Below are 24,801 nucleotides of genomic sequence, written 5' to 3'. Positions count from 1 at the left end.
TCTTTCCTCCTACCAACCTCCCTTCTCCGGTGAGCCAACTATTATCGCCTCTACTCAACTCTCGCTCCCGATTGGGCAGCAGAAGTAAAATGACTCAATCAAAGTCTATGCAATCAACCCTTTGGGCTGATTGGCGGGACTGCTAGCCAATGGGTGCATTGCTCTGCAGACTAGCCCTTCTTGCAGAGAAGCACGTTGGGTTTTTCCCCTGGCTGCTTGCAAGGAAGGAGACAATTTAGCTTCATGTTCCTGCTGCTTGGATGATATTTGGATAAGTTTGAGTGGGTCTTGGGGGGGGAAACACCATGACGGGAAGGGACTTGGGAGATGTAGCGGGGAGAAAGGTTGATAAATGTGGTTAGAAACCAATTTGAGAACTGTTGATCACAGTGGCTGAGTTGTATGTGCTTTGGAATATCTGCTATTCTGTGCCCGGTTTCCTTTCAGTCGGTCTTCTTGATCTTTCTGCCTTTGAGATTTCTTTGGGGGGCGTATTTCCTTTGGAAAACAGGGCACTCTGCTTTCTCCTCATGGACTTGCTGGCTGAGTTGAGCAGAAGTTAAATTTCTAATGAGAAAGGTACCTGAATGCTGTGCCCTCTGACCTGTAGTCTCAAGTCGTGGGGACTTACAGTTATTCATAGTAAGAAAAAAGTGTGCTACACCTGCCTAGGAAGTGCTTCTCACAATATATTCAAAGACTAGTCTCTGGCATCTTGTCCTGGTTTCAGAGCAGAGTGCTTAGACAAAGGAAATTCTGGAGCTGAGGGCCCTGGCATGCATCATGTTGTCCTTAAGGATGTGTACACATACACAGCATGTAGAAAAATACTAGTGCATTTTTATGCAGGTGAAGACCATGCCATTGTCTCTTCTGCTAGGTATGCATTTGTTGGAAACTTGCTTCCAGTTATGCTTTCCCAACCGATATTCACCTGCCAGAATAGACAACCCTTAAGTGTTCTTTGCAAACTGATGACACCAATGCACATTTGTAAAGTAGTAGAGAAAATATTATGTAAAAAGTAGCCTTGGATATCTTGGAGGGGTTTGCATGTAGCATCCGCAGCAGTGGATAGGAGGAACTGTTGTTCCTCAGGAATGAAGAGAAGTTAGAGAGATGGCGGTGTAGCTGCTTAATCTGTGTGAGTGTCTGTATAGGAATTGGTGAGCCCCATAGTGAGCAGGTGCTCTTCCCAGAGCGGCCCCATCGCCTAAGGGGAATATATTACAAGGCTCACACATGTAGTTTCCCATTCATATGTAAACCAGGGTGGACCCTGCTTAGCAAAGGGGACCATTCATGCTTGCCACCACAGGCCTTTGAACTTTGCTGTGAATCCTCCCTCACATACTGATGTATCTTTGCCCCCTGAACTGAAATGTCACCGCTGCTGTTAAATAAATGACACTCCTTTCTTTTGTTTTCAACTGTAAAGGAAAACGCTCATCCATAGGACTCGTACACCCTGTGCCTCCATGACCAGTTCTGAAGATGGCTCTGTTACAGCTCCTCCTCCAGGATCCAAAAGATGAAGGCACACAGAGGTGCAGACTGGGCCCTGCCACTTTCTCCTCACTGGGTGCCACGCTGGGCTCCCCAATTAAGATTGTTCTGCCTGCTGGCAGCTGCTTGTGCACTGCCTGGCCCAGGCATGACTTGGCTGATGGATACTTGCAGCTTGATCTCAAATGTAGAACCCGAGAGGTAAGGGCCAACCAACTATGCAATCTTACTGTAAGAGTTGATGACTTGAAGCTCCTGGCATGCCACAAGCTAAGAAAAGTGACAGTCAAAGTGGTCCTTAAAAACCGCACCCTGAAAAAATCCATGCCAGAAGCCGTTTTGCAGGAAGTGGTCAAAGAGCTACTAAAAAGTGCTTGTGTTTCCCTTCATCATGTTGTTTCGTTCACCTCCGTTCTGTGTAACCCAGTGGCGTGTGTTGAAATATTGTCCATGGACCCAGCCACAGAAGAAGCTGGCTTGGTCACCTTCAAAACCACTATAACCATTCAAGAGGTAGTCACACTGGACTGGTATAACCATTTGATAGATGATAGTGCAAGTATTCTGGTGGCTGGAATGGAAGACATCAGCAACTCCTTGAAAGAGATTGTTGACCTATCTTTACGCTTTCCAAAAACCTTCCAGAAGCTAGGCCTTTCTGTCCCCAGAGGAGTGCTTTTGGTGGGGCCTCCAGGCGTGGGCAAGACTCTTCTGGTAAAAGCCATCGCCAGGGAAGTAGGTGCGTGCTTGCTTTGCATCAATGGCCCTGTTATATACGGTTCGAGACCTGGCGAAAGTGAGGAGAACTTGCGACGAGTGTTTGAAGAAGCAAGAGAGATGGCCAGTGAAGGACCAACAGTTCTCTTCATTGATGAGATCGATTCATTGTGCCCTAAGCGAGGAGGTTCAAGTAACACTCCTGAAAATCGGCTGGTGGCTCAGTTGTTAACTCTTCTAGATGACATTGATAGAGAAAACAAAATGGTGATCATAGCGGCGACCAACAGACCTGATGCCCTAGACTCTGCACTGAGGCGGCCAGGAAGAATTGACCGTGAGGTAATTATAACTCCCCCCCACCTCAATTTCTTGCTTTTGACTGTTTGGTGTTCCACTTTGAGCAGTAAGATGTGGAACCTATTTAGCAGGAACCTTGAGACATCTGCTACTGGTTTCAGTCAGAGCTATGACTTCTCTCAAAGGATGATGGCAAATGTAGTTCTTGTGAGAATACCTATTACTTAAGCTTTGCTTAAGAGACACATTGTTTTTAAGTCCAAATCTTCTGGCATTTATTCTTGGCACTCAAAACAGGATCTATGGCTGAGACCTTGTTCAAATTAAGCCCTGACTCGCCTGGGGTTAAACAAGTGATTGTGAGTTGTTCATATACACTGACATACCTCAGTTTTTCCATTTTCTTGTGCTTGTTTTAGGTTATCATTGGGACGCCAACCCTGAAGCAGAGGAGATCAATTCTGCAGCTGATTACTGCTAACATGCCCACGTCGGGTGACATTAATTTGCTTGAGCTTGCAGAAATAACAACTGGCTATGTTGGGGCTGACCTTACTGCACTCTGCAGGGAGGCTGCTCTGCAGGCTGTGTTTCGCGTCCGTTCGGTAAGAATCCATTCCAAACGCCATGCTTCAGTCCCTTCCTGTGCCTTGTTGTTTTCTCACCAAGATGGTTCTGCTCTGAGTCAGATGCTCGGGGGCTGTTGCTTGGCACTTCACTTTAAGCAGCAAGGTGTGAAACAGCCATGTCTGCTGCTCTGGGTGCCTTGGAGGAAGGGCGGGATATAACTGTAAAAATAAATATAAATAACCTTGCTTTCAAAGCTCTTCATGGCCTTCCCCCCACCTTTCTCCTCTTGTACCCTGAAATGTCTCTGCCAATAGTTCCCTCAGTCAGGGCTTGACAAATCCCAGGCGCTGTGGTGCCTAGACGTTTAACTGTGGCACCTAGACTCAGATAGAGGTAGAGTTATTTAATAAAACTTGTATTTGTCCCAGGCAGCTCTGTTTCTGTTCCAAGTGTCTTACTTGTAAAGGGGATAAAGAGAAGTCCATTTATCCTCCCCCTCCACTATGTTCTCAGCCAAGTTTATCTTATTGAGTAAACCACCTAGAGATTTGAATTTTGACAGTGTATCAATATGCTAAATACATAAATATAGTCTAGTAACTTGCCAGGATTCCATTGGCTGGCTCCTAGATACAAAGGCCTGCCCTCAGTCATTCAGAGATATCCTGAGCCCTTTGCTGCCCCAATGCCTTGAACCACTTCCCAGAACACCTCTGTGACACCACCCCTTTTTCTTCCTTTATATTTCTCTTCAAAAGCCGCTTTTCCCATGAATCTTTTGGCCCAATGTCCTAGTTCCTATTCCCTACTGTAAATAAGCCTAGGTATGTGTAGCTGCAATTTATGTATTTTTATGTTGTTGAACCAGACTTCATTTAAAAAAAAAAAAAAGACTCCAGAAGATTGCATTTGCTTTCCCAGTTTGTCCCTGCTTCTACTTCCCTCCCCTTTCTCTGTTGTCGCCTTTGGATCGATTTTAAATTGTGAACCCTTGTAAGAGCATATATGTGGCACTATATAAATAACTGCTTTATTTCCTGTGCATTTTTTCAGCATTCAATTAACACAATTACCATGTCAGATTTCTACAAAGCTGCAAAAAAGATCCAACCCTCCTCTTTTCGAAGTGGAGTTGGGCTGACGGACTTCAAGCCTGTCTCCTGGGATCACATTGGTGGCCTTGAAGATGTAAAATTGAAATTAAAACAGGTAGAGTACAGATCAGATTCTTAAGGGGTAACTACTCAGGTTGCTCTCAAATTGTGTAACATTTAATTGATTCAGTTATTTGCCACATTTGTATTCCTCCCTTTATTCAAAAGAGCTCAGAGCTAAGTTCTTATTAGACCTGTGAGGCATTGCTCCAGTGAATTCTATGCACAAGCAACAGCTGGAAACCAGACCACCCCAACCCCAACTTCATGTCTGTTCACTTCAGACTTGCTTTTGTTAAGAAAATATCTAAAAGCCTATTCAAATGTCCTAATTGCATCATAGGCTTGGGGATTATGACAGGGTATTAGCAAAAAAAATATAAGGAGAACAATTTTCATTGATAGAACATGAGGATGTATTCACCTGCCTGAACATAGGATGTTCAACAGCCCTAGTTACCACCCTATACCACCTGAAAAAGATTTATAAGAAATCCTCTCCCAGATTTACAAAGCAGTTTGCACATTTAAGGTTTCAGTGACTCTCTAAAGACGGCGCAAGCCGAAATGTGGCTTGCTTAGCAAGAAGCAGTTCTCTGGAAAGTGGCCTGTGGAGAACCAGGGAGGAACATAGGAAGATGCCTTATACCAAGTCAGACCATTAGTCCATCTAGTTCAGTATTGTCTACAGCCAGGGCTGCTCAACTTCGGCCCTCCTGCAGATGTTGGCCTACAATTCTCATAATCCCTGCTGACTTTGCAAAGAGGCACCTTTTAACTGTCTGTCTTGTGTTTCTTTTTAGATAGTGAGCCCTTTGGGGACAGGGATCCATCTTATTTATTATTTCTCTGTGTAAACTGCCCTGAGCCATTTTTGGAAGGGCGGTATAGAAATCGAGTAAATAAAAATAAATAAATATTTTTCACTGTGGCTGGGGATTATGGGAATTGTAGTCCAAAAACATTGGGGGCAGGGCCTAAGTTGAGCAGGCCTGGTCTACACAGACAGCAGTTCTCCAGGCAGGAGTCTCTCTCAGCCCTACCTGGAGCTGCCAAGGAGTGAACCTAGGACCTTCTGCATACAAACAGATGCACTACCAATGATGTACGGCCCCATCCCCTAAAGGGAATATTATACACTCACACAGACACCCATCCAAATGCAAACCAAGGCAAACCCTGTTTGGCAAAGGGGACACCTCATGCTCTCTACAGCAAGACCAGCTCTCACTGGGAGTGACTAATACCTGTAAATCAAAAGTGTGTTGGCATATATGATCCAATAACCCTAAGAATGAATGGAAGTTTCTGCTTTTTTTTCTGTGTGTCTTCACAGAGCATTGAGTGGCCTATAAAATACCCAGAGGCTTTTGTTAGGATGGGCCTGGCCCGTCCAAAAGGTATCCTTTTGTATGGACCATCTGGCTGTGCCAAAACTACACTTGTGAAAGCAGCAGCCACAAGCTGCCACTGCTCCTTTCTGTCTGTGAGTGGAGCTGACCTCTTCTCACCTTACGTTGGTGATTCAGAGAAGATTTTGTCTCAGGTTTGGTTTTTGTTCCTTTTATCTGTCATCTTTGGAAAAACTATAATCTAGGTCTGTCTATACCGTCATGCCTAAATTTCATTTTTAAAAGCTATAATCTTGCTCTGTCTATAAATCGTAACTTCAGTCAAGCCTTGCTAGGTTAACTTCATCTTGTGACCTGGTGCTGAATTGTTTTGTTGAAACATTTTCCAGATCTCCCCCCCCCCCCCCCCACACACACACACTTTACCTTTTAGTGTGCGAGAGTTTATAATCCCTGGCAGAGACAGAAGTTTTGGGTGGCCTATACGTTTGATAAATAAATAAAACAAGCATGAGATTCATTGAGCTTTGAAAATTGACTTCATTGAAAATGCAGAACAAAATGAGCAAACACAAAGTGTAGAGTTGCAGTGTTTAATCAATTGAATGCTTCAGCTAACAAATTTTTTAAAAACCCTCATGATTGACCAAAACTGTGCCCCAATCAACTCAGTAGCAGCTTTTTAAAAACACTGAGCAGCATGCAGACTGAGTTACTCAATAGGTACTACTTAAGAGTTTTAGGACTACTTAATTTCAGTATGGCTACTCGGGAGCACTTTAGTCTGGAAGCATCCCATTTTAAATACAATTCCTCCAGCAAACTTCAGGTAGGGAGCACCACTGCATGAGACATTCCTCTTCTCTCTCACTCAGGAGGAGATACCTCTTTTAAGATTCTACCTACTGTGAAACAGAGGTATCCTCTAAAAACAAAAAAGTGTACTTTTCCTCAAAATAATCATTTTAATATGCAAACATATGCACTTATAACTAAAAAAAACTGGCTTGTACTGCTAACCAGCTAAGATCTCTAGCAGCAACCCCACATAACCCACATGGAGACCTGATTCCCCCACTTTTTACCTGGCCCAAGGTATTTCGCCAAGCAAGAGCCAATACTCCGGCAATAGTGTTCCTGGATGAAATCGATTCTATCCTGGGATCCCGATCAATCAGTAAAACCAGCCATGGTGTCCAGGAGAGAGTTCTTTCTGTCCTTCTCAATGAATTGGATGGCGTTGGGCTCAAGTTAACTGAGAGAAGAGGAAATAAAGCAGCGCTGGAAAGCGAAGGTCAAGAACAAACTGAAAATGATAAAGAGGTATCTGTTCATATAAGTGAGATGCAAGTATGTCTTCTTAATCATTTGCTTTTGTGGATGGGCAGCTAATCCTATCCTCGGCTAAATCATTTGTGACATGAGCAGAATCTTATGCCAGACCAGCTGCCACAGCATTTTTAGCATAGCAAGAAGTGGCCATGCCACTTGTAACCCTTCTAAGAAAATATGCAGACATATTAGGGCTGTTCTCATGTTCCTAATTGGGGTAGGAGTCGCATCCTACCCAAGTTTGGGAACTGTGTGCACTCCTGTTTTCCGGTCATCTGTGAGTGAAAAGCAAAGTAGGAGCGGGAGGAAGTGATCAGCTGCTAAGCAGCAGCTGGGTCAGAGGGCTTTTCATCCTACCTCATTGAAGAGCTGGATACAGCTGCTGAGTAGGCCAAATGCCCTCTGACTCAGCTGCTGTCTGCAGAGCAGACACAGCTCCCAAACTTATGTAGGATGTGACTTCTGTCCTAACTAGCATCATGTGAACAGGCCTGCTGTTTAGCCATGGTTTGTTTTCCCTCTGAATACCTATCATTTGGTCTGGGATTAGCTGAAAACCAGGATGTGAAACCGTGGCTTCAAGTGGATTTACAACACTGCAAATTGTGGGAGTCAGTGTGCACCTGGCCCTGTGTGTCCTGGCAAGCTCAGAGAAAGTGCTGGCACCAGAGAGGCAGGGGGATTTATTGTCTTTTCTCCACTGGTAGAGCACCTGCAGGCTATCTTCCTAGAGAGTATAGCCACATACTGGGCCATTTTTCCACCTCTCCAGCCTGTTTGCAAGGTGACAAGCAGGTGTTACTGGTGTCTCCCTATGCATGCCTTCTAAGGATATAGGACAAGGCTTATCTTGACAAGCTAAATTATGGTATCACTGTACATATGGGATCTTAACCAGGTTAATAAGGAAAACCATGGTTTTCATTTAGCTAACCATGGCTAAATAGTATGTCTTTGTAGGGCAGAGGTGGACTGATTTGCTCGCATGGTTCTTAGGATGCAGCTTAGACCCTCCCACAGAAACATCTAGCATGGAACTATGTGCTACTTCAGCATCAGCGCTCCAATCCTGATGGCTCTGCTATCCCAGCACAGGGGCCAAATTCAACTTTTAGCACTGAAGAACAGGGCAAAGTATGATCTTAGATTTACTAATGTGAAAGAACAGTAAATTTGTTTACGTCTCTTGCCTGTGATGCAAAGTAGGTTTTTTTCTTTTCTTTTGAAAAGTGTTTGCGTTTCTGTATATTTGTTGCAATTCGCATTAAATAAGCTCATCACCAACAACATGAAATCAGTTAAAATACAAAACACTGCAAGAAGAGGTCTATGAAAGCTCATCCTCACAAAAACAGGCTTGCTTGCTCTATTCATCCATTCAAAATACTTATACCCCACCCCTCCAGTGCAATAGTGCTTGAGACAGCTCATAATAGTACAACAATATAAATTATAGCATTAATAGAAACTAACAAAGCAAGAACCCATTAAACTGCTCTACAGTCTGCTATGATACAAACAGCAGCATTTATATAGGTTACTGGAGAGATCCTTTCAAGCCTGGATTTTCATACTGATATATCTTGCCTGTTTACCTTCCTGGCATACTATATGTTTTGGTCGCACTGGGCACAATGGAATAAGCTGTTTTGTAACTTGCTCTTTGCTTCGTTTACTGACGCATCAAGCTTGTTGGGATGCTTGCTGCATGTTGGTATACTAAAGCCACCTACAGCTTTGCAGGAAGATAGGCAGGAAATAAATTGAATGAATACATTATTTAGCCATTTAATTTGTGTCATCTTACTAGCTGGAACTTCAGGAGGTTTTTAACAAAGATGTTGTTGTCGTTGCTGCAACAAATAGACCAGACATGTTGGATGATGCGTTGTTGCGTCCTGGGCGGTTAGACAAGATGATATATGTTCCACCTCCTGATCAGAAGGTATGGCCTAAATCCATGCATTTACCTTTAAACTAATGAAATGTTTAGTTCTAAGCATACAGTGGCTGGGGTTGGAGTTTGGAATGGACACTGGGGTTGGAGTTTGGCAAAATCAAGTGTGCCCAACCAGTGTTCCCTCTAACAGGGATTCCCAGATGTTGACTACAACTCCCATAATCCCCAAGCAAAAGCCAGTGTCCTTTGTTCAGGCTTTTAATTAAATATTGTTTTAATTTTGTTTTTAATAGTTGACATTTTAAATTTCAATTGTAGAAATGTTTTTATCTCTTTATCAGTTGTTTTTATTGTTTTGTTTTAAACCGCCCAAAGACTTGCATTTTGGGCGGTATACAAATGTGTTAAATAAATAAACAAACAACATCTGGGAATCCCTTTTAGAGAGAACACTGTTTCCAACTCTTTTAAACAAATATACCCCTTCTGTTGCAAACCTTCAGCTCAGAGATTCTGAGTGAGAGAGATGCTATACTTATATTGAAAAACCTTTTGAAGGTGCTCCACTTGAAGTGAACCTGTCCCATTAATTTCAGTAAGACTGCTTATGAACTCCAGCATACTGGTACCCCTGTTAGGAACCTCTGTGCTAAATCATGCTTAAACCATGACTTAGCATTACTCTCACAATCTTCAGGCTCATGCACTCCCTGCCCTGCTTTCCACATTTTGCGTTAGTAGGGAGGAAATTTCAGTTTCCATCCCTGGGTTAGAATCCACTGGGATTTGTCATTATGTCCAGACTCAAGAAATCCTGGCTTCTTCTAACCACAGTCTATGAAGAAGCAAAGATATCAAGCCAGTTGTGTCCTATAAAGAGATACACAAATAACACTGGCTCTTTCTTTTGCATTCTGCCCCAGGAAAAGCTTTCTGTTCTGAAGATCTGCACAGAGAAAATTCCAATAGATTCTGATGTGTCCTTAGAGGCTATAGCAGCTGAAGCTAATCTCTTCTCTGGAGCTGATCTTGAAAATCTCTGTAAGGAGGTAAGGCCCTCTCTCTTTCTGTTGGCTTATTCAGGGATTTAAAGCACGCATGAGAGAACTTTCTGAAATGCTTAACTTTTTTCTAGTAAGCGGAGTGGTCAAGTTTTAGAAACTCCAATATAAAGATAGCTAAACAAACAATATTGAAGTGAAATCGCAATTTAAAAGGAAATTTGTGACACTAAAGGAAGAAATGGAATCTGGAATTGCAAATAATCACATGGTAGTTTTCCTACGGGTTCAGTCTAAACTGAAGTAAATATTTCATGCCTGCTAGAAATTAAGAATGAATTATTCCGAGCAAACTTTCTAGATCAGGAGGCAGATACACTTGCTGACATCCAGACTGTTACTCAGTAGTGTTCAAAAGTTGCTCAAAGACTATTTCAATAAGACTACTCAAGGGTAATTGAATGGCAGCCGGTGAAGCTCTTCACACAAGCACCAAAAACCAGGCTAAGGAAGCCCATCCCAGATTTTGGTGCGCATATGCACCACCAGGATCGAACCTATTCCTGGCAGCACCTAGGCAGCCACCCTCCAAAATGAGCTCCAATAATGTGGTGCATTATTGGAGCTCTGGTGGGCAGGGAAACGCACCCCAGCCTATCAAGCTACCAGTAGTCATCTGGACGGGTGATCTACCTGCCGAAGAGGACACTGTCGATCGTCTGTGGGGCGGGGTAAGTTCTTTAGGGCTTCCTCCTCACTAACCCTCTTGCCCTTTTTCACTGCTTGTGAGAAAGGGACCCGTGTCTTTACAATCCTTCCAGCAGACGAGGTATGCTGGTCTATAATGATTTTAATTATAACTTCTTGATTCTACCTTCCACCAAGGAACTTGGGATGGTAGGCCTGGTTCTCCTGCCCACCCACACTTTATCCTTGGTCCAGTCTGCCCTGTGGGGTAGGTTGGACTGGGGGATAGTGACTGGCCCAGAGTTACCAGTGAGCTTCATGGAGACTTGAACGTGGGCCTCTGCAGTCCTAGAAAGCAACTCTGATCACTATGCTACGGACACACAGACTGGTTCTCATGGCCAACAACTAGGTAGGAGGAGCTCCAAGCCCCATGCACACTCCCAAGACACGGTTGTGTGTCAGGAAAAATCAAGGGAGGAGGAGGGGGAAGTGACCGTCTGCCTCTATCTGGGCAGGGAAACAGTAGCCAACCTGCATCATCAGTTCAGTTTTATTTCGATCTCTGACCAGCAATACAAAGTAGTCAGATAAAACTTTAAGCATTAACAACAATTCATCCTAAAGTATAACGATTAAGTATTACAGTCTGCCTGATTCTATTAGCCACCACACAAAATTTGGCTACACAATATGTAATGTTAGAATCATGATCAGCAAGAAGAAAGCAAACAAAAAATTCATCTGAACGGCCTGGAAAATCAATAAAGGAGCGATATGAGAAGTATGAGAATCATGATAAGAAGTACAGTATAAGACATGAGCTATAGACTCAATGCTCCACCTCCACACAGGCATACCAGTTCCTCATAAGGAATCCGCTTAATTTGGTTCCCAAGGTAAAAACTGATTTGTAACAAAATTTAGATCATTTGACGTGTGATGTCTAGGAGCCTTTGTTTGAGGACTCCTTAGACTTATACATAGGAAGCTGCCATATGCTGAGTCAGACCATTGGTCTATCTAGCTCAGTATTGTCTTCACAGACTGGCAGCGGCTTCTCCAAGGTTGCAGGCAGGAGTCTCTCCCAGCCCTATCTTGGAGTTGCTGCCGGGGAGGGAACTTGGAACTTAGATGCTCTTCCCAGAGCGGCCCCATCCCCAAAGGGGAATCTCTTTCAGTGCTCACATTTCTAGTCTCCCATTCATATGCAACCAGGGCAGACCCTGCTTAGCTAAGGGACAAGTCATGCTTGTTACCACAAGACCAGCTCTCCTCTCCACTTGCATGTACCCAGCTCTGTATTGAGAGTGGAGGAAAAGCATGTCCCACACCAACCGTCCCAGATCAAGGCTAGCAGACTATCACTTCCCCCTTTTCCTACCTCAATTTTTGCTGACACATGACTGTTTCTCAGGAGCACGCACAGGGCTTGGAACCTGGCTGGATGTTCCTCCTACCCAGCTGTCAGTCATGAGAACCAGCCACACACAATCTCTCCTAAGATTTACACAACTTCTAACATAAACCTTGGACATTTCATGTTTATGTGAACGATGTTTTCAGACAGATAGTGAACAAAGGGTGTTTTTTAATTTCAGTATGATTTTTCAGAGCTGTGCCATTAGCCAGGATTAAATACTGTTGCTGCTGTTCTAATCTGCTGTCTATCTTTTAGTTTAATATTGGGTGTTTAAGGTATGCGGTTTTATATATGCAGTATATATTTTACCTAAGTCATGTTGTGTTTGCCATTGTAACCTGCCTTGAATACTTTTGTATTCAAAATATATAGGAAATTAAAATATGCTACATCAACAGTCCACTATGACCAAGAGTTTCATTCGTGTTTCTTTTTCCACCCCTTCACATCTTCCAGGCTGCTTTGTTGGCATTACAAGAGAATAGAATTGAAGCAACAACCGTGAAACACAAACATTTTCTAAAATCACTAGAGACCGTAAAACCATCATTAACCCACAAAGAGTTGAACTTCTATGAAAAGTTGTTTAGAAACTAGAAATTATCCTTGTAATACACATTCATGTAACAAACTCTAGTGATTAATTCTAGAGGTCTGTAAAGTAAGGGGAGAACAACAAAGACGACACAAGATGTATCAAGGAGTTCTGTCCAGACTACAGTGGAATTTGGATCTGTGCTTCAGGAAGTGGTTTCTTGGTGACATCATGGGTGCCAGCCAATCAGCACTATATACAACTGATTTTTGCTACAGTCTAAACGGAACCAATTTCCTTTGGTCCTGGAGTGAAGAAGACATCTGCTCAAAACTGTGTGAATGCATTTCTATAGTGGCTCCACTCTTGTTCTTAGACATACACTCAATATTTCAAGATGCAATAACAATTGTGCCTTAGAATGGTTAATCATGGAGCAGACTAGAGGGGAGGTGATCCTGGACATAATTCTGAGTGGTAGCTAGGAGCTGATGCAAGATATAAGTGCAGTTAACACACTTAGGAACAATGGCCACAGTGATATCAAATTCAGGAGATATATAAATGGACAGTTGCCCAGAAAGTCCCATCAGTCACATTGAATTTTCAAAGAGAAAACTTAAGATGAAGGGGTTTGTTAAAAGGAATTTGAAAAGCAGAGCCAAAAGACTTGTGATGCTTAGAGGCTATTAAAAGTGCTATAATTGAAGCTTAGATAAAATGTGTGCTACAAATTAGGAAGGATTCTACTGAAGCCAAGAGGATGCCAGCGTGGCTAGCAAAGAAGCTACAAAAGGCAAGTCTTCTTAAAAGTGGAAGTCTTAGCCAAATGTGGAAAACATTCTGACAACACAAATGTGAGTTGACCAAGGCAAGCAAACACAAATGGGAAGAGCATATTGCTAAAAACATTAAACAAATACACACTTATTTAAATATAGTAGAAGCAGGAAGGCAGTCGTCAGAGAAGACAGGTGTGAAAGGATTGCTGAAGGCAGACAGGGATATCACACAGAAGCTACATTAATTCTTTGGTTGTGGATGACCAAATGTTGGACACATCCTCCATGCCTGAACTGCTTTATTTAGGGAAGGCATCTGAAGAACAAAACCAAATGAAGAGAGATCAAGTTTTATGACCTGTCAGATTACAAATTATCAGGACATAAACCAGAGGGAGTTCATAATGGGTTCAAATGTGAAAATGTTGATCTTCTAATAAAGATGCAGCCTTCTCTGAAGTTGACTTCCCCCGTAGAGGATTGGATGGTAGCTTATGTGGCATCAATTTTTAAAATGGGACTTCAGAACAGATGGTCTTGTTGGCCTAACTTCTGAGCCAGTTAATTGCTGGATAGTAGGATTAAAGCTAAAATTGTTGGGTTTTTTAAGATAGAAAACAAGCCCCATTAAAGGAGGTTCAGCATGACATCTGAAAAGGGAAGTCTGGCCCCACCAGCCTTTTGGAACTTTCAGAGCTAAGATGTGGTAATCTGGTGTTTGTTTTTGTTTAAATGACAAAGTCCTTCATAAAAGTAAACCTCCTCAGTAAACCTGCATGCCGTTCCTCTTATGGATCAGCAACTGGTTAAATTACAGGAAGAGATGAAGAGAAAATGGATAGTTTTTGCATTGTAAAATGGAAGGGTCCCCCAGTGGACTCTGTCTAGATCAGTGTTGTTTAAATTATCCATAAATGCTTTGGAGTCAGGATCAAGAAGTGAGGTAGCTAAATTGGCAGATGACAGATTATTCAGGATGCTGAAAACAACCTGGTTGCTAAAATAACCTGGTTTCCCCTGCAAACTTGGCAAAGAGGCACCTTTTAACGTGGTGATTCTCTTTATTTAGCAGGGGGAAAGTAACTGGCCCTGTTCACCCCCAGCACAGTACCTCCACTGACTGCTGCTGGTGTCTATCTTGTTTTCTTTTAGATTGTGAACCCTTTGGGTACAGGGAGCCATCTTATTTATTAATTATCTGTGTAAACCACTCTGAGCCATTTTTGGAAGGGTGGTATAGAAACTGAATAATAATCAAACAGACAAACATCTGCCACACAATACACCAGATATAACTGTAGTCGAGAAGAAAGAAAAACAAGTTAAAATAATTGACATAGCAATACCAGGGGATAGCAGAATAGAAGAAAAAGAAATAGAAAAAATAACAAAATACAATGATCTACAAATTGAAATTGAAAGGCTGTGGCAGAAAAAGACCCAAATAATCCCGGTGGTAATTGGCGCCCTGGGTGCAGTTCCAAAAGACCTTGAAGAGCACCTCAACACCAGAGGGACCACAGAAATCACCATCAGCCAATTACAAAAAGCAACTTTACTGGGAACAGCCTATATTTTGCGACAATATCTATAATAACCAACAGTATTGATGATAAAATTCAGCCATCCCAGGTCCTTGGGAAGGACTCTATGTTTGGATAAAACAAACCAGCCAATAACACCTGTCTGACTGTGTAAACAATAATAAAAGCTCTAAACTATGTGAATGGGCAACAAAATGGCAAATGAGATTCAATATAAGCAATTTTTAAAATCCTAGCTTTCTTTATGTTTTTGTCCTACTTTTCAGCCAAAAAATTGATGTGCAGCTCACAGGAATTAAACAATGTGAACCAAATTTCTGCTGTGGAGAGGTGCCTCCCTTCCCTCCCATTTTGGTCCAAACTACATGTCATGTTAAATGAATGATTTGTTTAATTCCTTTATTGTAAATCAGAGCTATAGGAGGGAGTGACTGGAACTACACTGGGAGATGCAACTCTTTCCTCTCATGATGCAGTCCCCAAAAAATCCCCTCAGCGCCAAAGCCCTTTGCCTCAGGACAGGGGGGTGGGGGGAAGGGTTTTTTTAAAAACACACAGCCCCAATGCTGATTGGAAGTTAACAAAATAAAAAGTTAACATTACAATTTAAATTTATTTTAATATTTTAAAACCATGTCAAAACTATTAAAACAATATTTTGTTAAATATTTTATACAAAAACAATATTTAATACTGTTTTTATAGTTTTGATTTTAACAATTGATTTTAATTGGTTTTATTTTGATGTAAACCTGAGCCGCCTTTTTGGGGGTGGGAGGAAGGGTGGTATATAAATCAAATAAATAAAAATAATTAAAAGCCTGGGTGAACAGAGGCATCGTTAAAAACTTTTAAAAAGTTGTCAGAGATGGGGAGGCTCTTATTAATACAAGCAAGTTTTGGATGGCCATGCAGAAACAGGTAACCGGTGGACATGTGATGGATATATATATAATTTCTAGGAAAGGCGGTTGTCTGTAGTCTCCAGCTATGTGGTAAACCCTGTACAATATTTTATTTTATTTTACATTTTATATCCCGCTCTTCCTCCAAGGAGCCCAGAGCGGTGTACTACATACTTCAGTTTCTCCTCACAACAACCCTGTGAAGTAGGTTAGGCTGAGAGAGAAATGACTGGCCCAGAGTCACCCAGCTAGTCTCATGGCTGAATGGGGATTTGAACTCAGGTCTCCCCGGTCCTAGTCCAGCCCTCTAGCCACTACACCACGCTGGCTCACCATAAGATATAAGACACAGTGACCCGCCAGATGCCTTCAAGAAGCCCGCAGACAGGGGGTGAGGGCTTGCCCCCTCTCCTGCCATTGCTCCCCTGCAACTGGTATTTAGCGGCACCTTCTCCAAGTCTGGAGGTGGCCTATTGATCAATTGATTAAGTGCTGTCAAGTCGGTGCCGACTCTTAGCGACCACATAGATAGATTCTCTCCAGAATGGTCTATCTTCAACTTGGCCTTGAAGGTCTCCCAGTGATGCATTCATTGCTGTCGTCATCGAGTCCCTCCACCTTGCTGCTGGTCCTCCTCATCTTCTGTGCCCCTAAGACCATTACTGCTCCAAAGCAACTGGATAGGTTGCTTGTGCATTTAGGCCAGGCTTCGTTTGCACCCTGCTGAACGCTCCCTCCACTTTCTATGGGGGTTTTCTTCTGTAGTTCTCCACCCTGACTCCAGAGGCCTACTGTGCAGCAAACCAGCAGCCTGCTGAGCTGACATCTTTCTTGTCACGCCAACCAGCCTGCTGACACCTTTCTTCTCGCACTCCGGCTGCCAGCCAAAGGGCGAAAGAGGGAAACTCTCCTCCGTGTGTTACCCTTCTGCTGCTCTTGGAAAGGGTAATAATAAGGCGCTTAGTGGGAGCGAAAAGCAGGAGCAGTGGAGGCGAGAAACTGAGAGGAAATGGGGGGGTGAAAGACAGGTTTAGTCTAGGTTAGCAGGGGGAAGGGTGCATGGAAAAATGGGCCACAAGGAGAGGAAAAAAAATGGATGCTAGGGAATGATTGACCTGGGATGGAGGTAGAAATAGACATGACTGAGGAAGTTGCTATTGAGGGCAGTAAGGCTGGGCCGTGGGCCTAGGCCTCACTGACCACCTTTGGTGGACCTAGAGGTCCGGCTCGGTACAGCGGCCTACCAAGCATCCGCTTTCAAAAGCCAGCCGGTGGTATTCCTCATCCATTTGTTCCAGGCTTTCCTGGGGCTGGTGGGTAGATGGGGCTGGCAGCCTTGTGGCTAGGGGTTGGGCTAGATTAGAGGCCGGCAGGCCCCCCAACGCCCTGGGCCACATCCAGTCAGAGTCAGCACTAGAAAAAAATATGTCCTGGGGCAGGGAAAGGGCAAAGTGCATTTCAGGGAGTCCCACATGGTTTCTGAAAGAGAAATAATAGTGGTTTCCTAAGCCTCACTCCTGTCCAAAACATCTTTTCTAATGGCGCAGCGGGGAAGTGACTGCCTAGAGAGCAGGAGGCTGTTGGTTTAAATCCCCATTGGTGTGTTTCCTAGAATATGGGAAACTCCCATATCCGAAAGCAGCGATATACAAAGGTGCTGAAAGGCATCATCTCAGACTGCATGGAAGAATGCAATGGTAAACCACTGCTGTGTTCTACCAAGAAAACCATATGCTCTGTGGTCGCCAGGAGTTGACACTGACTCAACGGCACATTGGGCACAACCTTTCCTAACCTGTTCATAGCTCCTTTTGGACAGGGGTGGAACTGTAATCCCAAAACTGGCACCCTCAGCCCACATATCCACAAACTACCAGAACATAGGTTTGTTTCAGATGCTATTTTCATATATAGAAAGAGCATCTGTGTAGGAAAACTAATTTTCATTGTCACAACTATCATAGCTGGGCTTCATACATACTGTCCACAGGGAAAATGTTCCTAATACACTGCATGTATTATTAGTGTGCATTGACCTATCTATCTCCAGGTTTCTATCCTTTCCATTTTCAAATCCCAAAGTGGCCTCCAAAACAAGATACAGTACTACAAAATCACAATTAGGATATAGAAGATACCATCAAAACAAGCAAACAGCAGCAGAAAAGCAGTTAAGGCTACTCACAGGTATTGTGCATTTGCAAACATGAAAGCTCTTTCTGTGCAGAAAATCAACAGAAGTAGCCTCAGACAACAACAATAATATCTCCTGGTGGGGTTTGTTATGAACAAAATAGACAGCAGCCAAGTCTTGGGGTCCAGCCCTGAACAAAAACCACCTAGATGACCTTCCCTTGTTGAATTCCAGATGCATGACCACTACTCTAGCTGTTCTTGTTCTTTGGAGATTGAAAGGCACTCTGCACATGGCCAAGGATACCTGTTATGATTACAGGCTCTTTCTAAGGCTTAAACCGAGGCTCAAATCAACCCCTGGATTGACAGATAGCTCCCTCAGATTAATCTCTGGTAGAAGGCAGGAAATAAAAAGTAACAGAGTTCAAGTGTGCTAACTGGGCAAAGAGGACTCTTTTAAAGTGGCGACTCTGTACTTAGGAGGTGGGGAGCATAGTGTCCCTTCCTAGTGGCTGTTGCTAATATCTCTTGTGTTTCTTTTTTTATTGTAAGCCCTTTGGGGACAGAGAACTAATTTCTTATACCTTTTATTACATAAGCTGCTTTGAGAACGTTTTTTGTTTAAAAAATGGTACAGACATGTTCTTAATAATGATGCACCTTTAAGCGCGTACCAGCTGCCCCAAGCTTACCTAGAGCCACAGTGCTTTGAAAACAAAAACAAGAAGTGTGGAATGGTTAACCTTTTTTTTTTAAGTCATCCGTGGGCAGGAAGGAAGGCATGGGTGGTTTAGACAGATAAGATGCGTGCTGTCTTCCATTGAGTCAGACCACTGGGTCATCTAGCATGCCTACACTGACTGGCAGCAGCTTCTCCAAGCTTTCGGGCAGGATCGGAGTCTCTCTCCCCCAGCCTTAGCTGCAGATGCCAGGGATTATTAAACCCTGGGACCTTCTGCATGCAGAGCGGATGCTCTACCACTGAGCTATGGTCCATCCCCATTATACGCGTGATAGATCAACAACAACATAAACAAACAAACAAACAAGGACTAATAGGGTCTACTTCCAAGGCTCTCTTCCCTAACCAGGTCTCAGTCCCCGACTCCTCCTGGTTGAATCGACCACCCCAACCAGAGTAGGACCCGTCCTCTCCTTTATCCTCCCCACTTTGCAGGAGGCAGTCTGCAGCACGCTGCTGCATCGCGCGAGCCCAGCAGGGGGCGCCCCACTCCTGCACGCCGCGGGAGATACCGGCGGGTCCCTGGTGCGGTTTCTGCGCAGGGTGTCTCGTCCGGACTACGTGACTTGGGACACATCCAGCCCTTGGGCGTTAGCGGCGCTTAGATATAAAGGGGAAGTTGCCTCCCAGTGGGCTCCAGTTCGGATCCTGACAGCCAGGTGGTTGTTGCGGGGTGGGGCGGTATCATGGGGATTCTGGATCCTGGGGAGGGGGGGGGTATGGCAGATGTCAAGGGGCGGGTGTCTCTCTGCCCCGAATGGTACCCAGGATGCTTCCACCCATGCAACTGAGAGTAACTCTGGAACTTGGCTTTTCTCCCAGGTCTGCACCTGCTGTTGCCATAGAGAACATGGGAGTCTTTCGGCTGATGATGAAGAAGAAAGAAGTAAGTTTTACATACAGGGCAGAAGCTGAAGGGATCGGGTCAGGGTTCCTATCCCTTCACCTGCAGGCACTGAACAGGAGCATCCTCAAGACTGTGTCAGATGGTCCACTCACCCAAACAAGGAGAATAAAGATGTTGGGAAACAAGACCTTTGGGAAGGACTGTCCCCACCTCACCCACCCTCATCATTCAGACCTTTATTTAGAGGAGCTTATCGAATGCATTGTTTATGCACCTCCTGGGCTTTGCCAGAAAGCAACCCTTTGCTAAGGAAAGCCTTGTGTCTTCCAGCTTATTCCTCTGGTTGCATTTGTGAGCTTGGCCGGCTTTGGGGCTACCTTTGCTTTATATAATGCCACAAAGAAAAGTGACGTGATGTAAGTATGCTCCCAGACTTTTTGTATTATATCAGTTCCAGGCTCATTTCATTCGTTTACAAATAGTGAATTTTAGAAAAGGAGTTGGGGAGAGGGAGTTACTTTTGTTGTGGGGTCTGGTGTATAGATCTAGAATTAAAGTGGTTACCTGGAGTAAAGGCAGCATGGTTGGAAATTACAGGATTTGCAGTATGACCAACGTGTTTCCCAAAGGAGACTCAAATTTGAATGCATTTTAAATTATCTTTGAATGCAAATCAAAAAGATTGCGTTTCAAAAGGACACCTTAGAATTTAGATGCATTTTCTGTTTTACATTTCATTTTAGTTTGCAGGTTTTAGTGAAAATTAGTAGAGACAAAAACTCATCAAAATTAAGCATTTGAAAGTCCTACCAATTTCAAGGGAAGAGCTAAACGTGCTTAAATCTGTGCTACTAAAATTGATGGGATTTTTAAATGCTTAATATTGTACCCAAGGTTTACCGAGCATAGCTATGCATATTATAGGGGGGAAATTCAGTCACTAATATCCAAGTGCTGCTTTCATTTTCCCCTTTGCATATCCACTTTAAATAATTTTATTAATATATTGACATTGACTCAACAACATGTGTTTGACTGTTAAAGCGTACCATTACAAAATTTTTCTGTAGCATCTCAAAGAGCAGTAGATGGTAATGCAACTTTCCTCACTTTATTATGTTTTGGCTAATAACCCAAATCTACTTTCTTGGAAGTAAGATCCACTACAATTCATGAGACTTACTTAAATATATTTAGGATTGGGCTCTAATAATTTTTTTTAATAATGCTGCTTAGCCAGAATCCTATATCTGTGTTGCCCATAACAATCCAACATTTCATTTTTAGTTTTAACAAGACTGGCAACCCAGAACCATGGGAAAATGTGAATCCTACCGAGCCTCAGAAGGTAATGAATTTACTTAACCAACAAAGGCATGTCTATAAAGTTAAGAATACATGGGTTGGACAGTTTTACTTTTCCAGAAGTGCTATAAAACGAAAACGTCATATAGTTTTCAGATACTATATGAGTCAGTCAGTGTAGTATTGCCCTAAGAGTGCCTGATTAGACCCTGGATTCAAAGCTTCACTCAGACATGAAGCTTACTGGGTGACTTTGAGCAATCACTATTTCTCAGCCTAAGCTACCTCGCAGGATTGTTGTGACTTAGAGAAAGTGGGTGGGAAGAGTGCACACCACCCTTAGTGCTTCGGAGGAAGGATGAGATACAAGTGAAACAAATAATGAGCATTAAGATAAATATCTTATATCTCAGACACATTTAGCCATTTTGTGCACCTGCATTCCTGAATTAATTCTGCAGTTTATTTCAAGTGGAAGTTTGGTCACAGAAAGAGTAACCAAGCCTAATCCATGTGTCATTAACTAGCATAGCCTGACGTAGCATTCAAAAGAGGGGGGAAACTGGATTCTTGAGGAAAGGGGTCTGGATAAACCTGTGCAGTAATCAAGAGTAGTACGTTAAAGTCAACTGGAAGCATTTTTTTTGTTTGGGTTTTATTAAGGTTTGCTTTCATCAGAAGTTTATACTGTTTTCGATGGAAAAAAATATTAAAATCTAAGAGCCATCTCTCTATTTAAAAAGGACCAAAGTTATATTCAGTTGACTGGGCAGGCATATACTTAGGGCACAATTCATCCAGAGATGAACACTTTGAAGCATGTGCTTAGCTCTTTCCCACTGAAAGCAGTGGCTGACCTCCAGGCTGAGTTACACAGTAGTACTACTCAGGAGTTACTCTAAAGGACTACTTGATTCAGTAGGACTACCCAGGAGTAATTTCACCTGGATGTCAGCCAGTGGGACTTAGACATGCTTAGATAATGACCATCGTATGTTTATAGCACTATCCATGGGCATGCTGCTTCTCAAAGAATAAGGTCCCTGCCCCAAGAACTTACAGTCTAAAATCTGAGACAAAGGAGACAACAAAGGATGCAGAGGAAAATGGGGACAGGGATAGACAGGGGAAGAACAGGCAATAGTTTCATATACACATTACTAGGCTTCGTTATAGGAACTAATTTATAGTTATGGGAAGTAACCATGATTTATTTAGTAAAAATAATATATAATTTTCAATATAATGAAAATCATAAGCGCACAAAACAACTGATATTTGTGGGAGGGCTGCTACTGGACAGCAGATTGGTTTGGGTGGGTCTGTTTTTTTAATATTTTGCTTTGTCTTTTGTCTCAAAATGTCTGGTAGCTTGTGTCAATCAACCAGAAATGGAAGCCCATTGAAGAGCTGGAGAATATCCGAAAAGTTATGAAGTGATCTGTTGTCAACTCCTCCAAACAACACTCTATGAATCTAGTGGAATCATTTCTGCACAAACTAGATTATCGAAACCAGTGTGCGGAAATGCTTCTGCTACATTTTTAGGGTCTCCCTCCAAGTTTTTGTACTCTGGGTGAGGACGTTGCTGTTTGCTTCCAATGTTGCCCCACACCCATCTGCACAGTCCAGACCTAAAGAGATGGCTTCACTCTCAGCCACCATGTTTGCTTTGAAGCACCACTTTTAGCACTTCATAGACCAGCAGGATGTAAAAGCCTTAATCCATCTGTGACCTTTCAAAAGAGTTGAATTATTTTTGTCCAAAACAGGACTGTAATGTATGTTGTTATATTTTTCAATAAACTTATGGTGTAAATTGAAAGTTGGTACACTGAACAGAATTTTCTTTCTGTTCAATATGCAGCTGCCAATCCCTGAATGGCTGCAATCCTCATGTTTTATATCCTTGAGTTCAATCAACTGAACTATTCTAGAATAAATAGCTTAAGAAACTCAATACTAATCTTTAAAGATTTAACTTCTTCTTCTGAAGAAAACAATTTGTTTCTGCCTGGCTTTGTTTATATATTTCATTTTCAGTTTTGCAATGTCCATATACCAATCTTATTCTCTCATAAGAACATAAAAGCCAAGCTGAATCAGACTAAAGGACTATCTTTCCAACAGTGGCCCAAGCAGATATCCCAGGAAAGTCCACAAGCAGGAGATTAAGGCATATGCCCCACCTGCTGTTGCTTCCAGCACCTGATATTCAAAGTGGGTATTGATAGACTTGCCCTCCATGAATTTATCTCATCCCCATCTAAACTTGTGACCATCACCACATTTTGTACCAGCAAATTCTGTAGAGCATGTGCTGTGTCCTTAAGAACATAGGAAGCTGCCATATACTGAGACCACTGGTCCAGCTAGCTCAGTATTGTCTACACTGACTGGCAGCGGCTTCTCCAAGGTTACAGACAGGCGTCTTTGTCAGCCCTGACAAAGTGGTTTTATTTTCAGTTGCTTTCCTAATGATCCCTAGCATAAGAATTGATACTTGAACTAGAGATGATGTTGTGGTTCACAATTCACATCCCAGGTGATTTGCTATCCCAGCTCTCATACAAAGCCTGCACAACACATCAGACCCAAGATCCAGAAGGCCACAAACCATACGCTGAGCATCCCTAAGTCAAAGGTCTGCTAGAAGAGAGTGGTCTTAACAAGCTTCCTAAAGAACATAGGAAGCTGCCTTATACCAAGTATAAATTGTGGCTAGGGATGCTGGGAATTGTAGTTCAGCAACATCTGGAGGGCTGCAGGTTGGGGAAGTCTGGTCTACACTGATCGGCAGTAGCTCCACAAGGTTTCAGGCAGGAGTCTTTCCCAGCCCTAGCTGGTGATGCCAGGGACTGAACCTGGGACCTTCTGCATGGAAGCAGATGCTCTATCAGCCCCAGTGGGAAATATCTACAAGTGCTGACTACTGTAAGTCTCCCATCTAAATGCAAACCAAGGCAAGCCCTCCTGAGCAAAGGGAGCAATTCATGCTTGCTACTACAAGACCAGCTCTCCACCCCCTAAAGGCAACATCCTGTTCCAAGCTGAATCAGGGCATCTGTCAATGCAGGGATCCGTGTTCCCTCTAACAGGGATTCTCAGATGTTCACTACAGCTCCCAGCATCCCCAGCTGCAGGGGTCTTTGGCCAGGGATTCTGGGAGCTGTTTTCAACAACATATGGGAATCCCTGCTAGAGGGAACACTGCCAGGGATCCAAGAGTGCACCAGACTTTGGACAGCTCCGAGGACAAGACTCAAAACTCTGGCCAGCGCTGAGCTGCGAAACAAAAAATGGGCACTACAACACAGAAGGAATGTTGCTCCAGCAGACTCATTTTTATAGCTGCTACCCAGGCAGAGTGAATTGGTCCCACCCCTTCCCTAGGAAACTCTGTTTCTTAAAGAAGTCTTGTTCAGTTTCTTAAGCACCGGCCTTGGCAATGCTGGTGGGCCTCTGCTAAGAGTGGTAGGTCCTCAGGGGACTTCTCCAAGTAGGGACACCAAGGCAGGGCTGTGTCAGTGGGGCCATGTCCTTGGGATATTATGGAGGTGCTGGCTCAGGTTCCCCATGTTCAACGGGTGTAGGGGTTCCCAGTGGCAGGGGATCACCTGGGGTCTGGGTCATAGGTTCTTCCTACCCTAACTCATCCCCCAAATGGGGCACCCTGGATCTGGGGTCATGACTAGGGAGTTAATACTTTCCCTGTGTTTGACATCACACCTGGTACCTGTGTTTTTATACAATTAAACACATAAGTACTTTGTCAGAATGACTTCCCCTAAAAGATACTTCCTCTGACCTCAAAATAAGTTGGTGTCATGCTGTGTGTTACTTATCCGAACAAGTGGGCATTAAATAAAATTACAAATCTGAAGCAGAAGATACTGTAGCTTCAGTGGACCAGCATTCTTCCTAAAACATGACTTATCTAGTAAAGAGAGCTGGAGCTACAGTTTTTATCATGCGCAGCTGTAGCAGTAAGAAGACTTTAAAAAATATATAAACAAGAATGACTCGGAAGAATTCAGGCACACTGCTGGTGTAGATAACTGCA

The 24,801-nt window shown here is 43.2% G+C and overlaps 2 protein-coding genes across 3 annotated transcripts in view; one reads left to right on the top strand and one right to left on the bottom strand.

The window, feature by feature from the left end:
- The window catches only part of ATP8B4 (ATPase phospholipid transporting 8B4 (putative)), a 103,732-nt gene extending 96,911 nt beyond the window's left edge, over positions 1-6,821 (bottom strand). The window contains 4 exon segments of the mRNA XM_053272501.1: positions 3,075-3,311; positions 4,167-4,272; positions 6,026-6,079; positions 6,685-6,821. The gene's annotated coding sequence lies outside the window, so the exon portion shown is untranslated.
- Positions 147-22,563, top strand: SPATA5L1 (spermatogenesis associated 5 like 1). Of its 2 annotated transcripts, none has more exons than XM_053273040.1 (14): positions 147-281; positions 1,439-2,565; positions 2,943-3,128; positions 4,147-4,302; positions 5,584-5,793; positions 6,695-6,922; positions 8,742-8,876; positions 9,755-9,880; positions 12,399-15,724; positions 17,759-17,895; positions 19,409-19,472; positions 19,764-19,849; positions 20,721-20,781; positions 22,110-22,563. In XM_053273040.1, exons 2-9 carry the CDS (start codon positions 1,495-1,497, stop codon positions 12,537-12,539), a joined length of 2,253 nt encoding a protein of 750 aa, XP_053129015.1. In that variant the 5' UTR covers positions 147-281; positions 1,439-1,494; the 3' UTR covers positions 12,540-15,724; positions 17,759-17,895; positions 19,409-19,472; positions 19,764-19,849; positions 20,721-20,781; positions 22,110-22,563. The 2 variants fall into 2 exon arrangements, with proteins under 2 accessions (XP_053129015.1, XP_053129017.1); XM_053273042.1 differs by having other exon boundaries at positions 182-579.
- Positions 22,564-24,801: the final 2,238 nt, after the last annotated feature.

Source organism: Hemicordylus capensis, chromosome 10 (assembly GCF_027244095.1).
Source record: "Hemicordylus capensis ecotype Gifberg chromosome 10, rHemCap1.1.pri, whole genome shotgun sequence".
In the NCBI taxonomy this organism is placed as follows: Eukaryota; Metazoa; Chordata; class Lepidosauria; order Squamata; family Cordylidae; genus Hemicordylus; species Hemicordylus capensis.
This window is presented reverse-complemented; position numbering and strand designations above follow the sequence as displayed.